Below are 21,265 nucleotides of genomic sequence, written 5' to 3' on the forward strand. Positions count from 1 at the left end.
GAAGCTATCATATGAGACCGGAAGTGACATTCATTTCACCGGAAGTAGCATGTTATCTCCCTTATATCACTCATTAATATAATTAAACCATTATACATCGCATCAGTATGAAGAAACTACCTTTTTATCCAAATTTCTTTGCTGTGGAAAGACTTTCAATTGTTCTCTGAACAATTGGTTTTTAATTTAATTATATGATGCTAAAATTATCATAATTTGAAATACCAAACGTTTCAATTAACATTTAACTTTAACCTAACTTTGATTAAATGGCATAATTTCTTATCTAACTTACCAACGGCATACTTGAAATACATAGGATACGGGTCGTCTGGGTCCTCGAAAGCGTCTGCTGTCCAGTTTGCAATTAAAAAATCGTTTATCAAGTTAACATCTATGTTAGAGCCAGAAAACCGTGGCTTAGTTGTATCGACAATAAATGGCCCAATACTCTGCAATATAATATACAAACCATTTACTCGGTTCTGACTTTGATTTGACATAGTTAAATGTACTCGTTATATAATCATTTGGTTAGAAAAACCTGCTGTGGTTAGTGCCTTCCTTACTATATATTCATATATAAGTCAATATCATTATTATAGATTAAAATACAATAATAGTAATAGGGTTCCATTTGTACAATTCTACAGCGTACCCCAAAAATATTAACGTAAAAATATACTCAACAATTAACATTTTAACAAATGTGGACAATACAAGTGTTACATAACAAGAACCAAAATTGTGCAAAAAATAACTGTATCCAATTCAGGGTATTACCTGCTTTGATATATCATTGAAAATAATAAACAAATTGTATAAAAGTGTATATTAGTACAGAGATCGGCATTATGTTATAATGTACTGTATGTACTATCAACTACAAAAACGTTTAAATTAGTTTTCTGTCAGATTCATTATTATGTTTGTTTTAATTTTTAAGTGTCGCATGTACTATCAATAACAAACATTTTTTGCGTTTTTTGTATATATAAAAAAAGAAGATGTGGTATGATTGCCAATGAGACAACTGTCCACAAGAGACCTATAATTAATTTATAACTAAAAGTTACAAAATTATTTGCCAAAGACACCAACAAAAGTCTTTGTAGTAAATAGTAAATAAACGACAAAATAAACAAAACACATTATTCAAATAAATCTAACAAAACGTTTTAGTCATTGCTAGTACATACAGTCTACTAAAACTTTATGTCCTATGACTTTCTGTCCGTAATTTAATTCTAAACTCAATTTGAAACCGGGGTAAACCATGAAAAAACGTTGTTAGTATAGAAAACCTGATCGGAACTATAAAAAAAACAATTTCATTCGAGTGAAAAGTTTCATATAATGTGAATACTAGTACGGTACTATTTTTGATATACTGAATGTAATATCAATACCAACACTTTTTGTTAGCGTCTTCGTCAGATATATTTGTGTGTTTGTTTTAACTTTGACGTCATGTATGTACTATCAATGACAAACTAATTGTTGTATGTCGATCTGTGATGCATGGTTGTATAGTTTTGGCAGTAGAACCACATTATTTTTAAATCAACAAAGTATGTCTGCTTTGGGTGCCTCCCCAATCTTGTCAATATAACAGAACTATGCATAACAATTCCATACGAGTGAGAAGTTACGTATTAAGTGTATACTATAGCTAGTACGGCATTATATTCTAATAGGTAAACGGACAGAAAGTCACAGGACATAAAGTTTTAGTATACTGTATGTACTAGCAATGACAAAAACGTTTTGTTAGATGTATTTGAATAATGTGTTTTATTTATTATGTCGTGTATGTACTATGAACTACAAAAACATTTGGAAGCAGGATGCCGATCACTATTACTTGGATTGACTGTAATATTTTTTTTTCTGTCTATGAAGAAATAACATGAAAAATGTGATGCACACTATATAATGCGCGTAGCGGGTTGTTTTAAAGTGTGCACCACATTTTTTATGTTATTTCGAATAGACAGATACAATATTACAGTTATTTCTTATAATTTAATTCTAAACTCAATTTGAAACTGGAGTAAACCATGAAAAAAACGTTGATGACGTCACGGTCACATGACTAAATAATGTCTATATAAAATTCCCTTTTAGAAGAGGACAGAAAGATACCAGAGGGAGAGTCAACTTCATAGATTGAAAATAAACTGACATTGCCATGGTTAAAAATAAAAAGACAAACAGACAAACAATATTACAAAAGACACAACATAGAAAACTAAAGACTAAGCAACACGAACCCTAAAAAAACTGGGGGTGATTTCATGTGCTCCACATGGGCCAACAATCGTGGTTGTCGTTTACATTTTACTATTATAAAAAAACATTGAGCTACTACTAAGCGATTGTCCAAATGTTAACGAAATGATTCAGAGTTAAGGTGACGGCATACGATATCTGAGAATTAGAGAAAGGAACACAATAATTTAATAGCACTACATTTCTAAATATTTTAATGTTTTTTATTTTTTTTAAAGTCAATGTACACGTTTAATATAATAGAATTACCTATTATTTGGGGTTAAATTCTAAGTATTTTATGACATTCAGACTGATATCTTTGATGAAAAAGGGGAGACCATTCTGACAAAATAGTCAAGAAAACTGACAGCGACTGACAAGGCACAAAATACTATTCTGAATATTTGTTTCATCGTTTGAGATTAATAGTTCGTTTGTATATTTAACTTTAGATATATGATTATGGTGTTTTAGACAGTAGATGTTTCAAACAGTGGAACAATTAGTATGCAAAGTAATCTTGTCAAACGATAATTTGTTTTTAAATATGCCACATTGCCACAAACGACTTACCTGTAGTCCTTCAACTCCTGCTTTACTGATAGATTTAATTATGATATAAAACTCCTTTCCATCCGGGACATCTGGATGATTAAGCCGGAAGTGAGTATGATGTTTTGTTGTTCTAAATGAAACTATATCTGGAGCAATGCTGCTTGCTGTAGATGACAATCCAACTTCATAATCGTGAATCAAGTTGGCTTCAATAGCTGGTTTCCAAGACATTTTGAACTTATGTATCAAAAAGACAATATTTATAATTTTCCTCGAATAAACGATCACAAGAGAATAAAACACATTCTTAAATAGGCAATGTCAAAACACACGTAATTACGGTAAATGGAACTAAAGCCTCAAAACATGAGCTTGCGCCTAAAATGAAATTTATAAATGATCGGTATTACTTTGTTATACTAGTAGCTTAAGAATGCATTCCTTTAAAGCTTTTATTTTCTGTTTTAATTTTAGAAAATATAACGTTCAGATGTAATATGATGAAAGCATTTCAGACAATGCACTTCTTGATCTGCTATGATTCTGAATTTTGCTTTACATGCATATGTACTTACTTTTACCAATTATATCTGAAGTGTCCTTTGATGATAAGTGTAGCTATACTTTGTTTAGTCTATAATGTTGTTTTAAATTTAACATTTAGAAATATAACGATTTCAGTACCTGAATTTCCTTGGATACGACAGCAAGTATATGAAGGTTATTTTTTATGCCACATAGCCGAACTGCATTCTGCGATACCGGTTTTCCTAGTGGTAAAATGGTTACATTTTCTAGGTTCAACACTCTGAAACAAAATTTGTTTCTTATTAACAAAGTACATTTAAATTGTGCAAATTTTCTAATTATGATTATCATTGTGTGTTACGCTACGATCTAGTCAATTTGGCAGTTTGTGACAACTATGAACACTCTCACTAAATCCAAGCATGTGCCGAAACCAGCTATATTTTCTGCTGCTCCTTTTTGTTATGTTTCTGGGAACTGACGTTGTTTACCCTTTTAATAACGTGTTATAGTATCCTTTTATTTATCGTTATAAATATTACGTTGACTGTTTAGTCTGATTTTGGTAATGTCCATTTAAAGTGGCTTTGTATACTTATACATCCCGTTATTGTGTTATTGTTCTCTTGTAATACAAATTGTGTATTCTTGTATTTCATTTTTGCCTCATGTGCTTTGTCTTATGCCCTTTTGCGTTTATTTGTTACATATGACGTGACCCTGTACTTACACATCCCGTCATTGTGTTATTGTGCTATCATGGTAAATTTTCGTTCTTGTCTTTCTTTTTCGGTAATGTACTCTATCTATATGCATTTTTTTGTGCTTCTTTATTACACATTTGTTTGTTTTCATAGTAATTTAGATTATAACACAATGAATGGTGTACTCCTTTTTTATTGTCATTCGAGTGAAAGGTCTAGCTAACTATAACCAGGTTTAATCCATCTAAATCTTTGCTTTTTTCAGATTTTACTTTTTTCATACGTCTTTTCTCAGAGGATTATCTTGTTGCTGTTTGACGTCATCAAACAAAATAGTAATTTGTCTAGCCTTTTTTATAAAGTATACCTACACTAAAAGTCTACAATGTTCTTTGTATTGATCATTTGATTAAGTCTCCTTCGAAAAAGATTCATGTATGTACCTTTGTTCTCGAGTTTCCGAATTTAATTCGAAATCATTTGAACTTTTGTAATTTTTTTCATAATGAATATCCTCATGTATAATTCTTTTTAAAATACAACAGACGCTTATGAACAACATAAAATATTATATGGAAAATGACAGAGTACACTGACCTATATTAAAACAATCTGGTTCAAACTGACAGCCAGTAATTATACTGAAATTTCAAATTTACTATCATTAACTTAACTATAGTAGTCAAAGGCGTCTGTATATAGTATTCATCAGAAGCAAAAATACTCAGACAAAATCAACTTTGGAATACATTAAACATTTGAAACTAATATAAGATGTCTCTTACATGCAGCTAGAGGTTATGTTCTCTACAAAGTGTCTCTGGAGAAAATTATCCAAAAACCAAACATTTCCATCATTATCTCTTATTAATCTTGGTCTTGTTTTAGCACCTGACATGACGAAATCTTGTATATATGGCATAGTTGTCATTATAGTAACACCATCAGAGCAGACAACATTTGAATTTTCTTTCGCTCTGTTCACAGCAACCACAGAAACGAAATATGTTCCCTCTGTAGAAGCCTCAAATGATGCAAACGTATTGTAGGTTTCTTTTGTCTGAAATACAAAACAATGTATGCCATGTGAGTTACGGTTAAGTTCAATGTAGGTTTTATTGTTTTTCAAGTATGGTAATGCCACATGCACTATTCACAATGATTTTGGTGGGGTTTTTTTTCGGTCCCGCAGCATCCCCTTACCATGCTTTTTTTATTCAAATTTAAATTGTATTGCCAATGATACTTATATTGGAAATATATATATATAATTTAATAACATTCGTAATAAGTTGAGTCTTTCACATCAATAGACAGTCTAATCGGATGTTGTCAAGGACACAAAAACACCGATTTTATCAGGTGTCCCCAGGATTTATAAGTTTCGAACAGCGGTATACTTCTGTTCCCTTTATATACCAAAATATGCACAAAATTGTATATCAATACCTTGTTATTAGCTTTGAATTCGTCGTTGTTAAAGCAGTGATCACTAAAGATATATTGATAAAATTCCACACCACTCTCCCTGTCAAAAAATCCTTCCCAATGAGCATCTATATGTAGATCTTGTTGGAAATCAATTTCAGGATCTCCTCTAATACCGTCATGAACATACCCTTCGTGTGGTGGGGAAACATCTATTGTTATCTGAAAAATATTGCAAATTTTCTATACTACAAAATACTAAATTATCATGTTAATGTGCTAATAAAAATGATAGATTAATCATCAAATTAGGACAAATACAATCGTTATAAAACTAACAGTTTCCTTGTTAAAGGAAATATTTTTTATCTAAGAATGCATGCAATATGATATCACAACAGAGTTTTAGATGAAATCTACTTTTTTTTTAACAAATTCAAAAAACAGGGTTTTTTTTATTTCTAAATGAAGGTAACTCGAATGTTACAGTATATTGTAAGTATACATTAAGTGGAGAATGGATGTTGTAATGTCAAGAAAGATATATGAAATACAATTACAAATAACTAAATATCCCGAAATGCATTTCATAAATACGCTTAACAGTTTTTTGTCAATACATGTTGTACTACGTGAATGACATAATATACCGCATTATAACTACATAACAAGAGATTCATTGAACATCTGAAGTGTTGAAGGTCGTACAACCTGTCATTCCGTATACGGCACTATTTTCGTGATAGCAACAACTTATCATTGCCCTCTATTTAAGAATCATTAATAAAGCATTTTTTCGGGTTCTTTATTATTCAATAAAATGTAAACATGCATACATATCTTAAATATATTGACTAGTTATTTGCTTTATTTTACACCAAGTAGTACCTTCTTCACGACAGTAGTTTTAAGCATGGCTTTGTTGACAACAGTAACTTCAATGTAATAATCTGAATCATGAACACCTTTGTCTTTCCCAGTAATCAGACCAGATAGTTTATTTATCTTAGGTTTGACGTAGAAATGTTTATGAAAGCATCCATGAAACGATGTGCAGTAACATGATGGTCCTCTTGGTGCATCGCCATATTTGTTTTGACAGTCTGTTATATTCTACAAGAAAATGTTAATAATTTTACACCAATAAACAAATTGGCTTGTATAGTTTTCATTAGTTCCCGTTTAATAACCATCGCGGTTTATCTTTGGGTTTATGTCTCAAACTGCAGAAAGTTCTATTTGAGAATAATTATTCGGTCAATATTGATCTCAATTTAAACAAGAGGATCTACGCTTCTCATCTGCATCTGCAATAAGAGCTTAAAAGTTCAGTTATTTTGACGTATTTGTAGATAAGGTAGTTTTGAACATTTTTCTTTTTAAGTTCTGTTCATCTATTAAATTTTTCCAGAAAAAAAAAGCAATGGAATGGTTAAATAATCCTGGGAATAGAATAACTCCAATATGATATTTTTTGGAAGTGAAATTTTCTTATAAAATATTCATCAAGACAACAGGAAACAAAATCGAAACTAAATAAATTACTTCGCCAAGCGCAGCTGGATACGACCGCAGAGGTCCAACCCTGAACAGTTGGGACAACAATGGACACAATATTCGCACTCGATACAGGTCTGAATTTTGATTCTAAATAAATATTTGACACATAATAGGTTTCTGACACAGAATTACTGTAGTTAAAGAACTTAGAATTGGTTATATGATTTAAATCTATATATTTTTGGCTTTTGTGCAATTCACTATGCTGTTGTGAATTTACCCATCCCCTAAACAAAAGAGATTAACCTCCCTTTGTTGCTTTGGTGCAATAAACTATGCTGTTGAGAATTGACCCCCTCCCCAACCCAAACCCCCCCAAAAAATGTTTACCCCCTTTTTTTGCTTTTGTACAATATACTATGATGTTGCCTATTGACCCCTCTTTTCTTGCAAATAGTTCAAAACCTGACATTTTTTATACATAATTTACAAGTAGTATAAGGGAGGTCAATTCAAACATATACAACATTGTATTTTAAATGTATTTGAGTTACCTCCCTTACACTGTTTTTAAATTGTCTTAATTTTCCATTAACCAGAAAAACCTAGTTCCCCCCTTCTTTTTGGCCCTAATTCCCCTAAATGGTTTGAGCCATAACCCCCTAAAACTTGATACGAACCATCCCTTTGTGGTATGGAAACTTGTGGTATAATCTCAGAGAGATTTATACACTTAAACACAGGTTATTGTCTGGAAACTACAAAAATGCTTATTTTGGCCCCTTATTTGGCCCCTAATTCCAAAACCGTTGGGACCATAACCCCAAAAATCAATCCCAACCTTCCTTTAATGGTATGGAATTTTCTGGTATAAAATTTAAGAGATCATATACTTAAACAAAAGTAATTGTCCGGACACAAAATGCGTATTCGGAAGACGACACAGACGACGACATGATAGCATTATACGATGCAAATTTTTTTTGCGGTCATATAAAAATGGGAGAAATAGTCAATAAAAGGGTATTACATTCAATGAAGAGTCAAAAATTGATTTGGTTCATTTAGATTTGTTTTACATGTTGTCTTGCTCAATATTTTTGTTTGATCTATCCATTTATTATAGCTTCAAGTTAATAGGCATACATTCAACAAATTTGGTAAAATGGGTCTCGTAAGGAACCCTCTTTCTCTATCTATTGCAGTTTACAAGACCGTAACAATATGCTTGCATTTTACCACTATGTTTTATGTTAGCCGTGTCAGTTAAGATTGTAGGGAAGCGGGGTAATTAGACACAGCTTTTTAAAACTAGATATTCATTGATGAGTGTTGTTAGCTTGGTTTAATTTTTCCCAGTAGTTTCAGGAGATGATCTTTGTAAAAGCTAATGGACGACGGATGACGACGACAGACAACGGAAAAAAGCTGACAAACCTCTTCACGAATAATTAGATAAGTTTATAAAATTACGACCTAGCTTAATGGTTTGTAGCTGATCATATAATCACGTACATACATACATGTACTTGAGTTCCTTTTTAAATTGACCCCGAACCCTAGCTAATTCGAGTGCCCTTTGAGAAGGGACTTTGTGTTTTGAATTTTCCACGCAGTTCAGTATTTTGTAATTTTGCTATTTTTATACGTTATATACTCCACGGATATAATACCAAACAGTTCAAATTGTTTTAGTAGACTTTATCATTAGCAAAATAAACCTATCTTTTGTATAAACGTCATACAAGATAATCTCCTTACTTCTGAATTTCCCTGTGAATGAAGGTTAGCATGACCATGGACAATATCAGTTTTAGTGTAATTGTCATATAATCTCCACTCTAGATTGTCTATTCCACTGTGATAGTCAAATGTATTCCATTCTATCCTTCAAAAGAGAAAACTCTTGTCAGTCATTTTTAATGTAGCGGTTGTTCATTCTGTTACATAACTGTTAAATTTAAGTGTTAGTTGGGATATAGAAACAACTCTGTCGTGAATGTTTCGGACGCATTGGTTATATTGGGTTACGCCTTTAGTTGATACAAATTGAGTATATACTGGTTGAATTTGATATTGAATATTCAGAATAAAAATTGAACTTTACATTGACTTCATTGATTTTCAAAGTGTATATATTGGGGCTATTTTTTATAAACACACGAGCATTCAAAATGTATTGCAAACCCTTTTAAAATTTTATGTCCTCAAATCTCCTCAACTTCGTTATTAATTTGATCTATATTATTCGGTTAGATGATGCTGATTGCATATTGTGTAGACGAAACATAGTCAGGCGTGCACAATTTTAATTCTAGTATATATGATAAGTTTATTTACATAATGATCTCGTCCACATAGAAATTATTTGAAGATTTCGTCTTTGAACAATGTGATGAACTTTTAGAAAATTGTACTCAACTGTGAACCTTGATTTCTAGTTCTTGGTGCAGGTTGTGAAATATTTATAATTTCAAGATATCAATTTTTAACTTACTTCTTTTCTTTTTGATGACTCAATACTGTCATGAATGTGTGCATATATTATATTACTCGAATGTTTTTTATATTTACAAATCGGCAATTACTGTCAACTTTTTTTTTTTAAATGGAACGACGTAAATTCTCAACGTATCAAGGAATATGGTATAAAGAAAAAAGGGAATCTCTTGTTTTTTGTTTGAAGTTTCTGTCTTTTGAGTTGTTGCGTAGACTATACATGTGAACCTACGTCATTTTTGAAAAATCGTCAAAACTATGGACGGACACATTTACACGGTCTCCATTGGACAACCAAAGATTTTCAATTTCCGGTGGGCTGATGTCCTTGTATACTGTTACCATGTCATCGATGTATACATCAAAAATATCAAAAGCTCGCACAGTGATGTCTAACTTGTCACCATCGTTCCATGATACTGATAGTGATGTAGCCTCCTCCATGACATTACTGGTACTGACAAAATTAACTTTCTGTGTGATTGAAGGGGAAAGAACTATAAACTGAGTTTCAAATCTAACAACACCTGTAAATATGAATTTCGAATTCGTTATACTAGTATGTAAAAGATATTTTTTTTAAATGTAAGTTTGTTGAATCCCATTATAAAAACTTTACGACAGGTCTTGTCATGATTTATCACAGTATTTAGTTTTTTTATTCCTAGTTTGTTGATGGTGATAAGACAATTACATATTTCATCAATTATTTTATAACGAATGATGTTGATAGTGAAAGCGATATTTAATCTCTCGACAAATCTGATCCCATTTTTTGCTATGAAAAGTCATCACTAATTACATTTGATATCTGTGTTCATTAATGCCATAGAGATGTATATGAACATACCTTGACGATGAGGTACAGTTGTTGTTTGACGTTTGCCATAATGATCATCGTACTCAGGATCGACGTGTATCCTTGGTTTTACTGATTCTAACCACAACTGTTTATAATGTTCCTCATTTTTAAATCTTCCAGGCCAATTCACTTTCAGTATAGGATCATCAACATCCACCCATACATATTTTGTATCTTTCGTGGACTGCTGCACTCTTACAGTTTTACCATCCTCAACTTCAACGTGGGAACTGTCATCGTACAGGAATAACGTCCTTGCTGACTTTTCATTCCCGGCTTTGTCGATGGCCGTGAATATTACAGAGTACATTCCAGTTTTTGTGACTGAAAACTCACTCTAAAAAGAATGTTATATGTTAATCTATATTAAAGTTAGTATCTTGGACAATATATACTTTTAAACCCAATCTTTCTTCCCGCCAGTTAATTGAAATGTTAATGATAATAATTATCACAGTAGTAATGATACGACTGTTATTCTATGTACAGCAAGGTAATTTCCTTACAAATCAAAATTTGCTCCGTGTACAAAAGCTTCTGTATACTTCAGTTAACATACAACTTGATAGGTTGTGATTTTGAACCCCGCCTATATTAAGGTGTGTTTGACTACGATTTTAATTAACAAAGATTGTCAGTTCTCTTGCCGTGGTCGGTTGTTTTCTTTATCAATTACGGTTTCTTCAACAATGAAATATAGCGAAATAATTAAGTTTAGGCGTTGAACACAGTAAAAAAAAAAAAAAAATAACAGCACGAAATTAAGGAGATGTAATTAGAATTGTTAAGAGAGAACTTTTCAATGAAGACAAAAAATGGTCAAGAATACTAGTATATAACTATTTATACAAGCATTCGCCTTATGTCTTTAAGTTTCGTTAATACATCGTTGTCAATATAAGGAATTTAATGCGACAGTCATGCAGTGAGAGGTTTACCTATCAAAACCAGGTTTAATCCACATTTTTTTACATAAGAAAATGTCTGTACCAAGTCAGGAATATTACAGTTGTTATTCCTTTGTTTTATGTGTTTGAGCTTTTTATTTTGCCATTTGATTACGGACTCTCCGTTTTCATTTTCCCTCGGAGTTCGGTTGTTTTATTTTTTGATCTATTTTCTACTATTCACTATTTAACCGTGTGAAAATACAAAAGCCTTTTATTGGTCGATACATGCAAGTTTTTCTTTCCATAAGTAAACCCTTTAACAATGTACAAAAGTAAAACAAGATTCAGTTTAACGTAGGAACGGTATCAATTATATTTTTAATACATGTATATAGGGGGGATACTATTCTTCTTTTTTAAATCACTTAAGTACATCTAATCAAGCATAACATTACCGAATCACTAAACATATGACTACTAGATTTTATTTTAAAATGTTTCATAGCAATTAAATTATAGGTAGAGAAAACCTAACGATAACTATGAGCTGACGGGCGGAAAACTGATAAAGAGACGAAAGCACGTTCAAACATTACATTGTTGATATACCACACCCAATATGACTTAGTGGGTGGTATTAAAAAGGTTTAAAGAAATCAGTTGATTCAATCATGTAATGACAAACGGTCAATGTAGGAAATCTTTGTATCCTTCTTAACTATCCGATGTGCGCAGAAAATTTAAATCAAAAGTGTATACGAATACACTTTAAAACATGATAGCATTAATCCCTTTTATCTCAAAAACAATAATAGTACGGACTTCTTCATGAAGTGATATTGACTTAAACAATCATTTAAGACTTTCGATATTTACCTTTTTACTTTTACAAATATCAAACAAATCATTATCAATAACAAAATAAGAGTATACTTAACCTTTAATATATACAAGTATCTAACACTCTTATCTAAAAAAAACCTACTCATGTTCGAATAGGCATGCTTGTAAATCGACACAACTTACCGATAAATCTGTACGTGATAAATTTTTTGCTTCTGTAATCTTTGTTCCTTGATCTTCTGACAATGACGTTCCATCATTACCAAGTTCAAAAACTTCGTAGTAGTAACTCCCTATACCAGCTAAGTCATCAATCCAGTTGTTCCATTGTAGTTGTATTGTTGACTTCAATATAGAAAGACTATGTTGTCAACATAATTGTTAATAAATAATATACCCTTTTCTCATTTTTTTTAGATGTGTCGGGTTGATAGGTTGTAAAAGTCACACAGGAAAGAAGTAAAGAAACGTCAAGAATACATACCATTTCTAAATTTGGTTCATATGAATGCTTATTTAAAAAAGAAGAGAGAGAAGTAATGTGATGAACTTTTAACAATGACGGTTGTATATAAATAAATTAATAAGTTTATAATTCAGACAAGTGCAAGAATGACAAAACAAATATGCCTCTCACTTATACTGACTAATACTACATTATTATTCGAACATTCACTTTTGTGCCATTAAAGACTATCCATGACTTACGTTAGTTGTTACATCTGGAGCAAGAACTGGTGGAACAGTGCATTTTATTCCGTGAGTTTCAACACATTGTTGGGCAGGTTCGTCCAAGTCCCAGTGAAACACAAACTGACGTGAAACAGTTCTACCTTTCAAATCTACACGCTTCCTCGGTGCCTTTTCAGGATCAGTAGGATGCGCGTCTCTATCGATGTATTTTAAATAGCCGCCATTCGTTATTTCAAACGAATATATTACCCTACAATTCATGACAACGCTCGAATCAACCCTTATCATCATTCTCTAATACTTAACAAGACTACTCGTCATTCATTTAACTTGTACTGAACAAAACATTTGAGAATCGTCAAGATACGAATTAAATTACAACGCATTAATAGGTTTTCCACATGAAATGGTCTGTTCAATTGGTTATCAAAAACTAAAAACAAATGCGGCTTGGAATTTTAATATTTTAAAGGTGAGGATAACTTCCACTTTATGACAAAAGAGTTTTAATCATTTTTCTCAATATTGTTTCTGAAAATATTTTGTAAAATCTACCTTAGTAAAAACATGTGTATTGGTATCAAAGTTCTGTGTTTGATTTTGTTTATACCATTTTACGGTTTCGTTTCGTTTTTAACATAACTGCAAGCTAAATCAAACAAGTAAAAATTTGTTTTAAAATGTACCATTGTAAAAGTTAAGACTTTGATCATATCATGGTTGGTTAACCAATGTACATTGTAGTTTTGGGAAATGAAAAAATCGAAAAAAATATGCAAACACAGTACATGTAAAACAAAGCTCTGATCAATATATTTCAACTTGAGCATGTTGAGATTTTAGAAAATTTATAAATTATAACCATTTTTGTTTAATTTACAAGTAATAATAATGCGTGTGATCGATCTTTTTAATATGTTGGGTTCATTACATTTCTTAACAAAACGTAATTCAATAAATAAAGAGTGTATTTCGAAGATGAATAAACAAAAGTATTTACCGGTCGTCATGTTGAAATGGCAAGAATGCAATCCAAGCGTTTAGATATACGATTGGTTCTTTGCATTGGTATATATCATTTGTAGGCATTTTTTTCTGTACGTTACATATTTTAACAATAGGTGGAATTGTGTGGTTGGTATCTAGAAAACAGGATCACAATGACAGTAAAAGCACTCTTTAAGTTAATGTATAGTAGAATACAAAGATCACCAATAGAAATGTACAAATAAATAATAGTGTATGTCTGGACAGAATGTTAGAAAAAAGTTATATAACTATTCTGATTTTATATCCCAATATTAATGCTTATAAATTAATATTTCCTTTTTAATTTATTTTAGACATAAGGAATCAAATCTTTATTTTTAAAGGTACACATTCTAAACAAGACGTTTCTATGAGACTGAATCGCTCAACTGGATTTTTCTGAATTCGCTACATTTATTTTAGCGCAATTGATAAATATAATATAGTAAAAACCAGCGTAAGGTTTTTGGTTATACAGATTGGAAGTCTGAGTGTCCTTGGATATGTGTGATAATGGACCCTACCCCGGATAAAACATTTAAACTGTATACCATTCAAGGAACATCCTATTAAAGTTTCAAAGTATTTGACTCGGTAATATTAAAAAAGAAGATTATTTAGATGTTTACTACGGCGTATGTCAATGGATAAAAAACGGCATTATGATTAACTGCTAATTCTTTTATACCTCTGACTAGTGTGAGCTTCATTTGTCCTGCGAGAACACCGTATTTAAATTCTGTGACGAAATGATTTCTTCCATTTGGATCAGGTGCAGGTTGCGTTGCATCCACCTTAAACACGGCAGTTACTTCTAAATAAGCTGTGTTTATCATAATATGATTTGTCCATTTTGTCTCACGTGGTATTGGGTCATTCGGGTCAATGGGAGTTTCCACAGGATCGTCGCTTGGTTTTGGACTATTTAGTTTTGCAGTAGCATATGAAATAGTCGAATTTCTAATTACTGAAATGATATAATTCGAATATTGTTATTAACTCAATTTTAAATGTTAGGCAGTAGTCACTGAAACAATTACACACTATATATTATATGTATCACAATCAACATTCGACTTTCAACACAATAACCTCACAAATGTATATTGAACAGTGTAAAATTTTAACCCGATTCTGCGAAGACTTGCTTGATTTATTCCGAACTGTATTCTACCGATTTTAAACTGTACACAGTCTATGTTGAACCTTTCATCTTTAGAGACTCAACTATAACTGACAATATCTGTTGAAAGCTCTGATAATGTAAACTTTACATAATCGTTCAATATTCTTCATAATCAGTCTAAGTAAGCATGTTCTGTAAATAAGGATCAATTCATTCTTACTTGGATAGGTAAAATAACATTTTGTTCCGGTTAGTTTGAGATCAAATTGATATTTTATTCTCCCTTTTTTAAGTGTTGAAGTCTCTTTCAAAGTTACGTATATTAACGTCAAACTTAAATGATATATGAAAGTTAAACGGCAGTTACACATCCATATCATAAAAAATATTATGATTGTTTCTAGGCCGATTCCGTCAATGAAACAGATTCACTTGTTTAACTTTTGAATATTCACATACTTTCCTTTGAATACCAAAACAAGCTTAGTACTAGTGTAACTCATTTCTGACTAAGAATCAAATAAAATGTTTAAATGAGCATTTAAATAACGCTGAATTTGACGAATTGCAAAGTAATTAACTTAAACGATAGTTCGAGCATAGTTAAACCAAGTCAGCTGCTACATTGAATTTTTGTTTTAATATTCCGCTTTAACAAATGCTTTTGGCAAAAAAAAATGTTTTATTTTTTATTTTTTGTCTGAATAGGAGCTCATATAATTTTACAAACAATAATATCCAACAGTATAAATGAAATTGACGGATTGCTAGTGTTAACTAGTAGAAACTTACTATGATCGCAGTGATGACCACCAAACCCATCTAGACATTTGCAAGACGTTGATATTTCTTTGCCACATGTTCCTGGGTAACATCGTGTGCTGTCTGTACGCCATGAACAAGTTTCTAAAAAATAAGGTTACAGTCAATTTTACATAAAATTATTATTTTTGTTTTGTATTTTTTTGTATTGCTATGAGTTACAATTTATGACAAAAATAAGCAAAGACCCATCGAAACAACATCTGATAAACAAATTTAATAATACTTTTAGATATTTGGATGATATTTTGGCTCTAAATAATAACGACTTCAGTATGTATATTAAAGAAATTTATCCTGCTGAACTTACTTTAAATAAAGCTAATACTAACAATGACCACTGTCCTTTCCTCGATCTTGATATCTATATCACTAACGGAAAGCTAAATACTAAAATTTATGATAAAAGAGACGATTTTTCATTTCCTATCGTTAATTATCCATTTTTAGATGGTGACGTTCCCTTGTCACCATCTTACGGTATTTATATATCTCAACTTGTACGATTCGCTCGTGTATGTAACAATGTTTTAGATTTTAACGAGAGAAATGTATGTATTACTGAAAAATTATTACACCAGGGTTTTCGATATCACAAACTAGTCAAAACATTTACTAAATTTTATCATCGGTATAAGGACATCATTCGTAAATATAGCTCAACATGCAGACTTCTTATACGTTCAGGTATTTCACATCCAATATGTTATTCTTTATAAAGCACAAATGTGTCAGTATTCACCTCAAAAACTATCAAACCTTTGAATAGACTTATTAAGAAGGGATATAGTTACGATACTGTTGTCAGGTCATTAAAGATTGCATATTTTGGCGTTAATATTGATTCACTTATAGGGTCTTTGCATCGGAACTAAATACATTTATTCAAAACCAGTTGTTGGCATGACACGGGTTCTCATATATGTTATGACGGTATGATACTAAACCCCTAACGGGAAGGATTGTGCCTGATGTTCTTATGATGAAATCATAATCTTTCAGTAAGTTTAATTGAAGTCTGGAGCTGGCATGTCAGTTAACTGCTAGTAGTCTGTTGTTATTTATGTATTATTGTCATTTTGTTTATTTTCTTTGGTTACATTTTCTGACATCAGACTCGGACTTCTCTTGGACTGAATTTTAATGTGCGTATTGTTATGCGTTTACTTTTCTACATTGGCTAAAGGTGTAGGGGGAGGGTTGAGATCTCACAAACATGTTTAACCCCGCCGCATTTTTGCGCCTGTCCCAAGTCAGGAGCCTCTGGCCTTTGTTAGTCTTGTATTGTTTTAATTTTAGTTTCTTGTGTACAATTTTGAAATTAGTATGGCGTTCATTATCACTGAACTAGTATATATTTGTTTAGGGGCCAGCTGAAGGACGGCTCTGAGTGCGGGAATTTCTCGCTACATTGAAGACCTGTTGGTGACCTTCTGCTGTTGTTTTTTCCAATGGTCGTGTTGTTGTTTCTTTGGCACATTCCCCATTTCCATTCTCAATTTTATGTATACATTACTAGTTGGCCAACACACACGATTGCGTTTAGAATATGTTTTTATTTAATAGCAAGTGTAAAGGGATAAACAACCACTGTTTCGTTTTAATTTTGAACATTCAACAATATTGTTTTCTCTCCTCAATTGGGATAATTCTATATAAATCTGTTTTTGAATCACCATAGTAAATTTGGATTGAAATAGTTCATAGCAATGTTTACACATTCCAATGGTACTTACGTATACAGTTCTTAAAATGACGATCCTCGTTACCATTAACATCTTTATGTCTGGTATACGCTCGCCAGAACAGATTGTCTGAAATTTCGCCATCACAATACTGACAGTGGTTAGTAGAGATATCACTACATTGTCTGTGTTTACAATGAGCTATTGGTGGACAAACTGCAAACAAACACAATTCAACTTTTTGAACGACATTAATGAAGGAAGTCCGAACAAATATTTCCACCTTCGTGTAGTATATCGTTTGCACATTTTGTTGTATGATCTTATCAAAAGATTGGGATGTGTACAACAAAGATAAAATAAAAATGTATTAGCTTTTACTGAGTTTTGTTAAATAGCATACATTGCTTTACAAATAAACTTTTGTTTCACAAAATGCAATAGTTTATAGATTTGTTGATCGATTGATAGTTACAAAAATCATTATTTTTGTAATGTTTTCTTAACGTCCAGTAGCCATGTCGGCAGTTTTTACAAGTTTATTAAGGACCACTTTGAAACAATTGGCGATATGTTTGCAAGTAGAAGTTATGAATTACTTGTTGTGGTTTCCTTATCATCAAGTGGCTTATATTCTGTGTCTGTGCCTTTTTTCACGAATATATTTACCATCAACATTAATGCTAGGAATAGACCACTTTCGAGTTCATCCGTCACCGGAAAAAACTCGTCAATTATACGCGCTTTTATCACCGTCATTTGTGCGTTTTGGGGCGTCGTCACTTCCCTTCCAATGTTGAGCGAGTGGTTGGAAAACTATAATTCTATATTATACGAATTATTCGGCAAATTGAATTCTCAAAATTAACAATCAACACTGCTGTCATTAGGGAATTGTCAGTAAGTACCTACAGAGCAACCATTATTTCTAGTTTATCCTGCACAAAGACGATCACTAAGACGCTTGATGAACGTAAATAGTGCAGGGATACAGGCGACCCCCTCTATCTGGTAAATGACGTCATAAAGGCGTGCATAATTGACGAGTTTTTGCCGGTGACGGATGAACTCGAAAGTGGTCTATTGAAGAACCATTAGAGTATAGGTGATTACGTCATTTTTTAAAATCTTAGGTAAACGATAGTTCATATTTTACGATTTTACTTCGGCAACGTGTTGTTTATTCTTTAGTTTTCTATGTTGTGTCATGTGTACTATTGGTTGTCTCTTTGTCTTTTTCATTTTTAGTCATTAGTTTATTTTCGATATATGAGTTTGATTGTCCCTTTGGTATCTTTCGTCCCTCTTTTAATAACAGAAAGTCGTTTATATACGATAGATTCTAAGTATCGATCATTCAAATATTTTCTCATTGATTTTTGAGATTTGAACTATGAATACCTGTTATTACTGTTTTATGTTAGGTTTTTTCTACTCCCCTATTTTAATTTTCCAAATTAATCTATTGTGTGTGAATGATATGTACAAAGTTACATTCTACGGAAAATACTACTTACTACGACAGTATGGCCTGTCAGGATAGAACCCATCATTACAGCCAGCACATTCATTAGGTCTTGCACAGTATCCTCCACTGTTACGTTGTATATTTCCACCTCTGTATATTATTTTATCACTATTGTATTGTAAGTGACATGCCTGTGGATTGATTTTGCCGGCGCAAATTGCTGAAAATGAAAAACAAAACAAACGATAACTTTATCAACAAAAATTGAGAATGTTGCCGTTGTTTGTACCAGAACTATTTCATTTATTGGGATTTAAATTTGATAAAAAAAATGATTTATAACAAATCACTTGTTTATGGATACACATTATTCGAAATGCGTTGCAAGAAAATCATTAGATTATATGACATTTTCTATGTTAACAGTACGTGTAATTTTCAGCTCCAATCAGTACGTTTCTCATTTCAGTAAATGAAAGATTGTTTTTCAATGAAAATCTATATTATGGAAGGCTGTTTCTTGAGACACTTAGAAAAAAATGTGTGTTTATTTTGTGTAACAGTGGTCGTTAGCGTTTATTTAAACATATTATATTACTGTTTGACTGTCAATTACAAAAACAAATTGTTGTGTCTTTGCAAGCTTTATTTGTTGTCTTTGGCAATTGTTTAGTTTATTAATGGGTTTTCTCAATTTTATTCAAGAATTGAATGCTACTTTCTTATTGGGATGTAAAACGATGACCGAAGTTCGTTTTGTATGAAAAGTAGAAGCGCTTTAGTCTGAATATGTTGGTTAAGTTAGTGCTTTTACCATCATTTGAAATTTCTAAACGAAGCATTTGACACTTAGAATAGGTGTTGTTGCAAGGATAATAAAACACGATTTCTATCTAGTTTATTTATTCACCTGTGAATTTTATGAAGAAGGTTTTATCATCATGATTGTTACTTTTCAATTTGATGCAAAGTTTATTATCAGAGTGACACGAGATTGCTGTTAGCAAATCAAAATAACGAATTATAATAAAACATACATGTTCATTTTTCTTGTGTTTTTATATAGATTAGACCGTTGCTTTTCCCGTTTGAATAGTATTACACTATTAATTCAGCTTGCTGTTTGGTGTGAGCTATATTAGTTTACTTTAAAATTGTGACTTGGATGAGAAGAAGTTTTATTGGCACGCATACCACATTTTCTTATATCTATGTAATGTTATTAGCTGATGCACGTTATATATCTATGATGTAATTAACACATCTTTGGCTGCTGAGTCCGTTATAACGTTAACTAATAGTGTGTCTGTATGGCTTGCTCACACTTTTTGCGGTCTAAATAAGGAAACAAAAGTCAACCGTCATACAAATTCGGTTACTTTAAAACAAGGCTTCACTCGTCATTTTCTGTGGTTGTTCTTACTGAGTGTCATTTTTCCATTTTTTATTGAATTTCAAATAATGGAATTATGGAGTTTTTGTTATGAATCTCGTTAGGCACTTAAATCAAAACAATCAACTAGATATTCACATTTATGGATGATAGAATGACACATTCCAACACACATTTACTGGACAGTTTGTAACCGTCAATACGAATAATCAGCTGTTGTTTTCATGTATATTGACTTTCAAAACAAAATAACCAGCCCGTAAGCAATAACATTTTAAAATTATTTTCTATTACAAACTTACGGTTTGGACATCCATTGCCTTCGCTTCTGTAACCGGGGCAGCATTTCAGGTATGAATACTTTGTACTCCTGAAACAAGGCACATTAATTTGTGTTGGTTTAAACATATTGTATTTGCAAAATTAAAGCAAAATAGAATAGACTAATGCAAATCGTACTTATGAAATTTTCTTCATATTTCAATATGAATCAATACATTATAATAGTATAATGAGTGTGCATATTACGCAAACACTTTAAGAATATAATATAAGCTCTATCTCATAGGTAAAAAAGAAGAGAAAGAAAAGCAAAGTTTGTAATGTCATATACATGTTGTTCTGAGATGATAACATGAGTGGTAATGATGATAGCGATGCTGATGATTTTTCGTGTCAGTATCAATTACATTTTATGAATGTAGATTCAGTAGATAGAAAAAGTCTACAAAATTTAACAATAATATCATTACAATTTCGCAATGAATAGTTGGTTATCATACTTGGCAATCTGGTGCATGGTTTTGGTTCATGTTTTAAAACATCTGTTACTTGTGTCTCCTTTTTCTTGCAAAAAGAGATTTCCAACAAACCTCACAGTATAGAGTTTCATTTTAAGTGAACACTGGGTCGAATAAATTTTAGTATAGGTTTTCTCTTAACTGTTTCGAGGTATTTGTCAGTATT

The 21,265-nt window shown here is 31.7% G+C and overlaps 1 protein-coding gene across 1 annotated transcript in view; it reads right to left on the reverse strand.

Annotated features, from left to right (window-relative positions):
• LOC139529867 (uncharacterized) overlaps positions 1 to 21,265 on the reverse strand; it is a 68,932-nt gene that overhangs the window by 36,120 nt on the left and 11,547 nt on the right. The window contains exons 3-19 of the mRNA XM_071325806.1: positions 20,602 to 20,669; positions 18,956 to 19,126; positions 17,490 to 17,654; positions 15,724 to 15,837; positions 14,494 to 14,772; positions 13,777 to 13,918; positions 12,792 to 13,026; positions 12,267 to 12,428; positions 10,339 to 10,687; positions 9,721 to 10,015; positions 8,751 to 8,877; positions 6,378 to 6,602; positions 5,511 to 5,711; positions 4,847 to 5,121; positions 3,514 to 3,637; positions 2,848 to 3,066; positions 296 to 452 (exon numbers count right to left, since the gene is read on the reverse strand). Of these exons, the coding sequence (XP_071181907.1) occupies positions 296 to 452; positions 2,848 to 3,066; positions 3,514 to 3,637; positions 4,847 to 5,121; positions 5,511 to 5,711; positions 6,378 to 6,602; positions 8,751 to 8,877; positions 9,721 to 10,015; positions 10,339 to 10,687; positions 12,267 to 12,428; positions 12,792 to 13,026; positions 13,777 to 13,918; positions 14,494 to 14,772; positions 15,724 to 15,837; positions 17,490 to 17,654; positions 18,956 to 19,126; positions 20,602 to 20,669 (3,308 nt within the window). The remainder of the gene's footprint in view (positions 1 to 295; positions 453 to 2,847; positions 3,067 to 3,513; positions 3,638 to 4,846; positions 5,122 to 5,510; positions 5,712 to 6,377; positions 6,603 to 8,750; positions 8,878 to 9,720; positions 10,016 to 10,338; positions 10,688 to 12,266; positions 12,429 to 12,791; positions 13,027 to 13,776; positions 13,919 to 14,493; positions 14,773 to 15,723; positions 15,838 to 17,489; positions 17,655 to 18,955; positions 19,127 to 20,601; positions 20,670 to 21,265) is intronic.

This window comes from Mytilus edulis, chromosome 7 (assembly GCF_963676685.1).
Source record: "Mytilus edulis chromosome 7, xbMytEdul2.2, whole genome shotgun sequence".
NCBI classification, from domain to species: domain Eukaryota; kingdom Metazoa; phylum Mollusca; class Bivalvia; order Mytilida; family Mytilidae; genus Mytilus; species Mytilus edulis.